This window comes from Micrasema longulum, unplaced genomic scaffold (assembly GCF_059751315.1).
Source record: "Micrasema longulum isolate JH-2025_06_02 unplaced genomic scaffold, ASM5975131v1 h1tg000704l, whole genome shotgun sequence".
NCBI lineage: Eukaryota > Metazoa > Arthropoda > Insecta > Trichoptera > Brachycentridae > Micrasema > Micrasema longulum.
In genome coordinates this window covers 125,820-136,306 of record NW_028277900.1, presented here as the reverse complement: position 1 = coordinate 136,306, position 10,487 = coordinate 125,820, and the positions used below count along the sequence as shown (strand labels likewise).

General features: G+C 30.7%; 1 protein-coding gene across 1 annotated transcript in view; it reads left to right on the top strand.

Moving 5' to 3' along the window:
• Positions 1-6,329: 6,329 nt before the first annotated feature.
• LOC148279551 (monocarboxylate transporter 12-like) overlaps positions 6,330-10,487 on the top strand; it is a gene marked incomplete at its 5' end in the record, with an annotated part of 69,718 nt that continues 65,560 nt past the window's right edge. The window contains one exon of the mRNA XM_088229751.1: positions 6,330-6,546. Coding sequence (XP_088085877.1) covers positions 6,330-6,546 — 217 coding nt within the window. The remainder of the gene's footprint in view (positions 6,547-10,487) is intronic.

Here is a 10,487-nt window from a genome sequence, read left to right as displayed (position 1 = left end):
TGTGCCAGTCCAGGAACAATTGAAATAATATAACAGAGTAGAAACCCCTTTAAAACCAATACCGGGAAACGGGGTGGCTTCGGACATGGCAGGGAAAGTCGGACAGTGGCTCATCGTTTCGCTTCAAGGTAATCTGTAGGAAGGGGGTAACGCGAATCACAGTCCTCTTGCGTCAGTACGCTCGCAACGGCCTGTCGCTATGCGGGTATGTTTTGTTTTTTGTTGCTAGGGTTGAGATTTATTATAACAATAGCGGTACTAATGTGTCTCAGCCTGTGTCTTGAATTTTTTAAATATAATATCATTTTTTTGATTGATTGGTTTGATTTATAGACTTTTATTCGTTAAATTAATACATCAATATTAAAATGTCGTATTTTGCGAGGTGCAGTGGACATGCCACGAACATACAAACGGAATGTTGGAGAATGACCATATCAGCATTATGATTCACAAAATATGAATAAAGTAATTTTAGAAGTACGGGACAAAAAGTTATCTATCGGAATGCAGCTGTCAAGTTTTCAGTGCCAAAAGTACCTAGATTTTTATAATTCAAACGGTTTTAATTATTGTTTTAATTAAATAAACAGATTTTGTTTAATATTTTATTACCCATTTTTTTAAAACTCCATCATTTAAACAAAAAACTAATATTTTGATCGTTTGGTGGATGTTGTCCTCACAACTTTGATCAAATTATCTTAACAGAGATAATTTCATAGTCGTTCGAAGTCACCACACTTGTAGTGGCAACTCCGGACACTTTTCGAAAGCTAGCAAATAAACAAATAACATATTTATGGTAGTGGTAATGTGCTTCTCATGTAATTAAAAGATTGAGATATTGAATTGTTTTTATAAAATTATTTTGTCCACCCGAATCTTTATAAACTTAAAAAATATACGAAAAAGTGGCCGGAACCACCTCGTTCTACGGTATGCCAGGTCCACTTTACCAAGAATCGAACACAGAGTCTCGATGGATAGTTAGCATTGTACCTATCTTTAACGGTCTATAAAATAAAATCAAATATTATGTACGAAATTGTGTATATTTGTATGAAGAATCTTTAATTGTCTTTTTCTTCGCAATCTCAATCCTGGGTATTTGTTTGCAGCAAAGTTCTGCATCTCGTCCTCCATTGGTCTCTATTTTCTGCAGCCCTTTTCAGCCTGACATATGAGGCTCAGTTTAAATCTTTGCACACTTGCTCCAAATATTTCCGTCGGGGGCGCCCTTAATTTATCCCCTCAGCCATTCCCTCTATGATGTCGTGCAGGAGACCCTCATGGCGTGTAATGTGGCCGATCCATTGGGCTCGCCTCTCTGAGATGGTTTTGATTAGGTGCCTACCTTCTTCGATTCTGTTAAGAACCTCGTCATTAGTGATGTGGTCTCTCCAGCAAATTCCTAATATTTTTTTATAGCACCACATCTCGAAGGCCTCTAGTCTTTTTTTATCTCTTTCGGTAAGGCACCATGTCTCACAACCGTACATCAATATGCTCCATACATATGTCTTGGCAAGTTGCTTGCGGAGTTTTAGATTGATATTATTCGACTCGACAATCTTTGATTTTTTGTTAAACGCAAGCCTTGCTTGGCGTATGCGGCAGTTGACTTCTTTTTTGTTTTCCCATCCCAAGTGTTCCTGTTTCGAAGATACGCAAACCCTTTTGCGTTTTTCAGAGTTGCTCCTGACATTACTATATTCATTCGTTGCTTATTACGGGCCACAGTCATTACTTTGATTTTGCTCCTATTTATCTTAATATTATATTTATTTTTTAATATATTTTCCATGGATGGCAGAGCTTCAGTGAGTTCTTCTTCACATATAGAAATCAAAGTGATGTCATCGGCAAACCTTATCATGTCTAGTTTTTGTTAACACAAGTTGTGTATGTTAACACCTTATACAAATATTGAATCAATGATAGTTTGTGTTTTGGATAGTCAAAAATACTTCGGTATTAGGATCCTTACCATTCTTACATCATTTTTCATAGTGATAGACAAGTCGATAAGTATGTAGGTAACTATACAAATATATTTAAATAACAAATGAGCAAAGAGTGGTTCATCTCCCGATAGTTATTTTAATTAATATTTTTTATCTACTTTCTCATCGATAAAACGCCGTCATTCATAGAAACTCTTAAGTATAAACCAACAGTTCATTAAGATAGTAAACTGATAATTCCATTTAACCCTCTATAGGACACCTAAAACAATGTTGTACATAAATATACCACCAGAATTGATGTCTATATTATCTGAAATTTTGTACTAATAATAAGTCTTATCGCACAAGAGTATCGTTATAACGTTCACTGGTAGATCAGTCTATCCACTCTGATTTTCAAATGCGTGTTTATTATCTTTAAAAATAACACATTCAATTAGGATTGGACGACGATTTCTACATGAGAGGGTGCGGGTATTATCCTTGTCTCTACCCGACCGAGTTTCTCCAGTTTTCATCCCCTGAGTCCCAATGTTATTCCTGAAGTACATGTTTTTTTTGTCAACAATGCAAGGTTAAAAAAAATTGATTACGAAAATATTTGAAAAAATATTAGCATTTATAAATGCAACAAAAAAGTTTTTTTTACTGTGGTACTGAGAGGGTTAATTAAGGCATTTAAGAATTAGAATTTAAGAAAAACACCACAAAACTATTGTAACTTAAATTGATTTTCTTTCTTTTAAAAAATAAAAATTAAAGATTTTGCTTCAAAAACTCTTTATATTTTATTTAAATGATTTTTTTTAATGTTACTACCAACACTAGTACATACCTAAATTTAGTCTAAATTTTAAGATGCGTAATTTGCCGGTCAACAAAACTAAACAAAAACTCAGACAAACTTTTCAAAAGATGGAAAAAATATTATTATCAACAACAGAGTATGAAAAATAATCCGCAAAAGTCGTAAAGAAATTTTAAAATAAAAAAATATGGTATAGCAAAAAGTATGTATACTGTAGTTGTATGAAACATTTAAGTATATTTTTGTATTACAAATCTTGTTATAATGTTTCATTTTATCTGTTTTTTTTTTTAATTGCACTACTTCGAAAGAAAAGCGTTTTAAAATGGGATTTTTTTACTTTATTGGGTACCAACTTTACGAATTTATATTATCGTTAGTACGTGGTAAGATCGAGAAATAAATTGAGTTTTAATTTTACTATACACTTTAGAATCCGAAACTAATTATTTTGTAACTCTGGCGAATATTTACTGCCACTTACTGTTTTCAAAGTTAACCCACAGCTGTCAAACTTTGTGCTTCGTGAAAATTTTAAGTTTATATTTTAGTAGCTTATTTTTAAGTTCCGCGTCTCGATTCTGATATATTATTTAAGCTGAAATTCACCATATGGCGCCCTTTCGTATAATTATTTGACATTAAATTTCATAATTATTGAATATTTCAGCATTACTTTGACTGCAAAACAGAGACGTTTGCAAATATACTATTGCGTTCAACAAAAAATATCTACGAGAAATATGTAAGAAATATGCACAAAATTAAATTAATAAAAATATAATATTTTTTACAACGGCGTGATTAATGAAAATAAAAAAAAACATTTGTAAACCAATAATTATATAATATTGATTGATTTGGTGTTTATTTTGAAGAACTCCATATTTCAATTTATAATATAAGAAATTAAACACTGATTTTCAATTTCAATTCAATTTATAATATAAGAAATTAAACACATTCGTTTGAAAATGCCCTAACAAGGCGAAACAATTGTCACGAAATTTTCATTTTTATATTTAAAAAAAAAAAAAAGAATTCAGTAGACTCAAATCAGTGTTCGATTTTCTATATTATAAGTTTTAATTATAAAATACATTCGTATAAAACTATCACCAAAGAGATTAGTTTAAGGGTTTTTTGTAAGTAGGCGACTATAATTATGCTTTTATTATTTTAGACGTTTATATTAATCAAAGTTATATAAATGCTATGATAAATGTTTTGGATGCAACAGCTATATGTTTATAAAGAGTGAAAAGTCTATTTTTAATCGTTTGAAAATGCGCAAGAATCAGTAGAGAAATATCACACAATACGAATACCGATACAAATATGTAAAATGAATTAAGAAAAATTAATTGTATCTTCAAAATCAAGATAGATATTGTGGACACATGCTTTCATTTATAATTTTAAAAATAAAATTGTTTAAAAACGCCTTCGCGAAAACGCCACATGATTAATCGTGATTCCCGTGACGTCAAGATTATGTTTTGTCTACAATGTTTGGCATTTTTGCTTACCATTTGTATATACCGTTATTGTCGCGTGGTTTTTACGAAGGATTCTTACGTTGTAAATGATACATTTGCTGTGCATCTGGGGACTATACAATATTTATAATTTTTTCTTCCAGACATAATGCACAAAAATAATTGTAAAATGACTATTGTATGTAAATAAACGCAAAGGAAATAATATCCGACGGTGTCTTTATACAAAACACATACTGGGATGACAAAACGTCAAACTTTAATGCGAATCGTGACATATAAGGGACGTGGCCAATGCAATTAAGCGTTTTCGCGGGAACTATAAATTATAAATTGAAAAATATTGCTACTTATAAGTAAAAATAATATTTTTTCAACTCGAAAGAATTTCATAAATACTTGTTGATTCATAATTTATTGTTAAAAAAAGTTATATTTCCTTATTATCCAACCTGTCGGGCTTGCATAAAAGCCGATTTCGACAGCAAAATATTTTGACGATACTCTGTTAACCGAACTCATTTTTTTTGGAAAACTGAACAAAAATCATACAACAATGTTTTAAGTATGTCATATATGTATGTAGGGAGTTATTCGTATCTAAATTTTCAACATAGAGAGAAAACATTTTTGAGAAGGGAATATGAAAGTCTAGGCATTTACATAGTTTATGACCTGTCGTTGGCTGCTTTAAGTGGCCACATTACACACTGTGTAACATTCACCATTCTGCCTACGTTTTAACATCTAAGTTTCCTCAACTCTTTCATCTGTTGACTTTTGTGAAGTAAAAGAGCTGAAACCGGCCACATAAACCAGCTTATTACAGGTCATGAGCCCTGTAAATACCTAGACATCCATATTCCCTTCTCAAAAATGTTTCCCCTCTCCGTTGCAACAAATAAAGGTAAATGAGTATCAATTCATTATCATTGTGGAATTACGTAAGAATCTACAAAAAGTATTATTTTATTTTCATTAAACCTCATACATGTACAACAAAATTCACATTACCAAAATATACTTCTCATGAAAAAAAAACTTTCCTTCCGTTATATTAAATGTTCAAAAATGCTTTTACCACTAACAATGATTTCTTATTCAATATTGTATTCTCTCAAATTTGAAATATACCATATATAACGTTATATTTACATTGTTAAAATTCTTATTCAATTCTTTTTGTTATTTCGTCTAATGCAAAGATTATCTCTTTTATGATTGTATGATATGATTGTTCCCCGTTTCCTCGTTTTTTTATATCGCGAGGTAATAACTACAGCTAGGTAACTTAAAAATCAGGATATTTGAGTTAACCGAAAAAACATTTTTTTTTGTATTCTTCTTGATGAATGCTTCAAATAGACCAGTGGTGCATTATTATCATAAAATTATTGAGATGCATCACGACTTGTGTATTTGAAACACTCACGGAGAAAGATATAAAAACGTGTTTTTGTGGTTATCTCCAAAATCCTGATTCCGAAGTTACCTAGTGGTAGTAATTATCCCACGATATTTTACTCAATTTTCCAAAATCCTTATTTTACCTTTGTTATTTCTCATTTCGTTTATAAAAATCCTTTTCAGCATTTTTCGTATCTTGTTTAATTTTCGAAAACCCCTTTTTTGCATTCGTTATATCTTGTTTAACTTTCGAAAACCATTTTTACGCTTTTGTTTATTCTCGTGTTATAATTTCCCAATTAATTTTCAAAATTCCTTATTTCGCATTTGTTGTATGTTGTTTAATTTTCGAAAATCCCTTTTCCGCATTTGTTATTTCTCGTGTCATAATTGCCCATTTAATTTTCAAAAATCTTTATTCCGCATTTGTTGTATGTTGTTTAATTTTCGAAAATCCTTTTTCCGCATTTGTTATATTTTGATTAATTTTCAAAAACCCCTTTTTCGCATTTGTTATTTCTCGTGTTGTAATTTCGGATTCAATTTTCAAAAATCTTTATTCCGCATTTGTTATTCTTCATTCTATTTTCAAAAAAAAATATCCATTATGAAAACACTTTATTCTAAGTAAAATACACCATACAGGCTCCATCTCGCGCCGCCTCGTCTCACTCGGGATATTGTTCCACGACGATAAAAGTGCACTACTATCCGGAGGGCGGCTGGGGCTACGCTGTGTTGGTGTGCGCCCTTTTGGCGCAGATCCTCGCCCATGGACTCCACACTGCTGTCGGGATCTGGATCATCGAAATAGCGAGAAAGTATTCGCACGTAGCTTCCGGAGTTAATATTGCCAGATCAGGTAAAAACAATATATTTTGAAATTATAGGGTTTATATAAAACGAAGGTTTTTTATAAAACGAAGTTTTAATTGAATATCAGGTAACGTTATTTATAATTTTTTCGTATTTAATATTTAAATTTAATTACAAATTAAGAAGAATCGTACAAATGTTAAATAAATTTGAGAGTATGGGATTTTACACAATTTTAACCTTCGCTGGCTGGTTTGTGTGATCACTACTTTACATACCGTGTAACATTTACTATCTGTCATGACAGATCAAGACATTTTGATCATAGAAGACCTTAACAACTTTAGATTTTTTTTTTAAAGTGTTATTATATTACTGTCCTCGATCTTATTAGCGTCAAACCCCGGAGCAGTAAATAAGCGACGATATAAGCAAGTAAAAGCAAAAACTGGAATAAATCATACAAATGATGGACCTTTTGAATACTTGTCACCATGTAATTGTGAACTCATAGAATTTGTGGGGGAGTATAAGTATTTGGGTATTTTTATTGATCATAATTTTAAATGGGATCGTCATATATTTAAACTTTGTGATCGATTGCGGACTCTTGTGAATACTTTTTATAAGTTATCTTTTATTTTGCCTAAAATCACTCTTAAAATTATTTATTTTTCTTTAGTAGAATCAATAATAAGATATGGTATAAAGTCGTGGGGACATTCGACTAAAACTAATATTAAAATGATCCAGGGTCTACAGTATTCTATAGTTAAGCGAATTGTACCTGCAGAGATTTACGAACAAAGAAGTAATAATGATCTCCTGTACAAAACAATCAAAACTCTGCCTGTTCGAGGACTCTGTGGCTTTGCATCATTTTGGAACAATTTAATAGTAAGACATTTAAGTTTCCTCTCAAACATAAACATATTACACGCTTCACGTCTAATGATGGCTTGGTAGTACCAAAAGCATGTAATAAATATGGAAATAGAACTCTCAAATATTTGGTACCTAGAATTTTAAATTTATTACCAAAAGAACTTAAATTTAACTCACATTGTAACAAGAGCAAAATAAGAGAGTGGCTACTCGATCAAGAGTTTATGTATGAATAGTAGCTTAGGTGTAAATATTTTAATTTTTCATATATTTTTTTGTATTTAAAAAATAAATTTATATATTATTATTTGTATAAACATGTTTATTCTGATCTTTCCGGCTGTTAATTTTTATCTGTTATTCATTGTTTTTATAAATGTAAATAATATTATTAAGTCAGTATAAATATAATCTTCACCAACAAGCTACAAAAAATGGCTTGGTGGGATTTTAGTTTTAGTAAAAATATAATAAGTGATTTTTTTTTTAAATTGTGAAAATGTATAATTGTGCTATTAAATAAAAAATAAAAATAAAATATTGTATCTAATGGGCCTCCGTTGAATACAATCATTATGACATCTACGTATATATTTATATGCAGCGCTGCTTTGGTTTGTCCCGTGCAAGTTTTAAAAACATTAAAACTCGTGAAATCGGTTAAAACAAATACGTGAACGTCACATTTACCTGTCATGGTTATAAAATATAAATCCGATAAACTTGTGAATCCGATTTCCGTGGGATGTTAACTATTTGCCTATTGATTGTACCCCCGTCGGCAATAATAATATTTCCTTATTCCAACTACCCCATACACCGCTTGTCTCACCCTCGAACACCCCATAAAACTTTCGCCATAAGGAATATGTAACAATACATTATTGGACCGCGTTATGCATTCAGATATCAAACGATATTTATTTTACAAATTATTTTTTACATTGGTATAACAGTATAATTTAACACAACAATTTCAACAATTCCTACAATTCCTCTTTCTTATCTAACTCATATAGTGTCCATGAGGCTCGACTGTGAAATCATCTCCCGTCCACCATCAAAGATGTTACTACATTATCTCTGTTTAAATCATGTCTGAAGAAACATCTCCTTTCTCTTCCTTAATATCTCCTCCTTTCCTCTTTTCTCTTTTTTACTTTTTCACATTGAGTACTAGTTTTGATTCAAGGTAATTTATAAACAAATACGTTTATTTCTATTTTTATACATCTTTAGCTTTTTAATATTTATTTTCTATTGAATATGTTATGTAACTTGAATTATAAAAATAAAACTATAATTTTATTGGTTGGTTAGAAGAATTTGCCATTTGGCAATAAGCCCGTCAATGTACAAATAACATTATGTACAAAAAGTTGAATGAATAAATAAATATAATCCTGAACGTGTAAATAAAAGCCAGTTTTAAATCTCCCACTTTTAAAAGCTACATAAGTATGTAAAAATATTATTTATAAGATTTCAACAAAGCAGGGAAACCCTTTAAAAATTAAGAATGGAGAGCTTGGCATTTACTGGACTAATTTATTGGCTTCGTTTTTTGATTTTGATTACTTTGCACACTGTTAACATTTAAAATTCTTCTTTATTTGAATCGCACCTACGCCAATAAAGGTTTCAGCTCATTTGCATCACAAAAATCAACAGATGAAAGTGGGACCATAAGCCCTATAACTGTCTAGATTCCATATTCTTCTTAAAAAGATTATCTATCTCTGTTGAAAAATATACGCCAATCTTGATTAAGAGGATTTGCGAAAGAAATGTTATAAATAGGTATTTAAACATAGTTTTTCTGTCACTTTCTCGCATGTGCCTCTCCGATACTATGCAAAAAAAAACAACTGCACGTCGGACTGATTATGCCCAGTTAAAATCGACAAAATTGAGGTGTTTTTGTCTCGTTTACTGTATCCCAAAATTAAATCGATTTCAAAATCATTTATCATTTTTGTATAACGTACGTCCGAAGACGGCAGAAAAAAATTAATACATTTATAGGGTTTTGGATGGTCCTAGCTCCCATAAGAAACAATTTATTAAAAAAGAAAAACCATAGAGACAAGCCAATGGTTAATATCTATATTGTGTAAAAAAATCATTGTTTTTGTGCCATAATCCAGGGAGAAAATAAGGGAATACTTTCGTATGAAGAAAAGTCACAACTCGTTTCCTCTTAACTCCTTAAAGCAGCGGTTTTCTTTTTTAAACCCTAATTGAATGTATTGATTTTAATTGTATTAACTCATTTAGTATCATTTAATGAAACAAACTTGTATAAAAAAAATATATTCACTAAACACGTGAAATTCCTTAAAATAATCCCCGTTCAAGTACACGGCAAAATAAATTATGTGTCATAGGGTACACTTGGTATTTGAATGCAAAACAACATTCTGGCCGACTATCGCTTTGTTGACTAAAACTCGACCAACAGAATTAATGTAAGAGTTATTACCAACAGAATAATATCAGCATTGTGCGAAAAGGAAAAAATGACGGGAATTGTGGATATATACAAGTTAATAATATGAGAATCTCTTGTCGATTTCAATTTTATGCCGTATGAAGATAACAGTAAAAGATTTTTATGTTATTACGAATTTTTCCGTAATATCGCGTGATTTAATATCACATCCATTTTAATATTTGCTGAATCAAATATTATTTTTGTATCGGTTATGCGGTTATTGACGCATTCGGAGACTCAAAAACAGGAAAAAAAATGTAATCCAAATGAAGGGTCCATGATATAAAGGATAATTACATAGAAAGTTTTGTGTTTTCAAACTTCCTGAACATCAAAATAAAATATTGAGGTACTGCTTAGTGTAAATAGCCAATACTGTTTTTTACCACCAAAACTAATTTTCATTCAAATTAAATAATCGCATTATTTCTAGCATTTAACTGACAACCCCTTTACATCCCATACACATTTTTTTCTAGTTCAATTATCCTGAAAACTAAAGCCTTTGTTTCGAATTTTATTAAATGTGAACTGCTGTCAGATACCAGCCATTATTATTTAAAACACATAAAAATGTACATCTAACCTTTATATCCTGTACTCCCAAA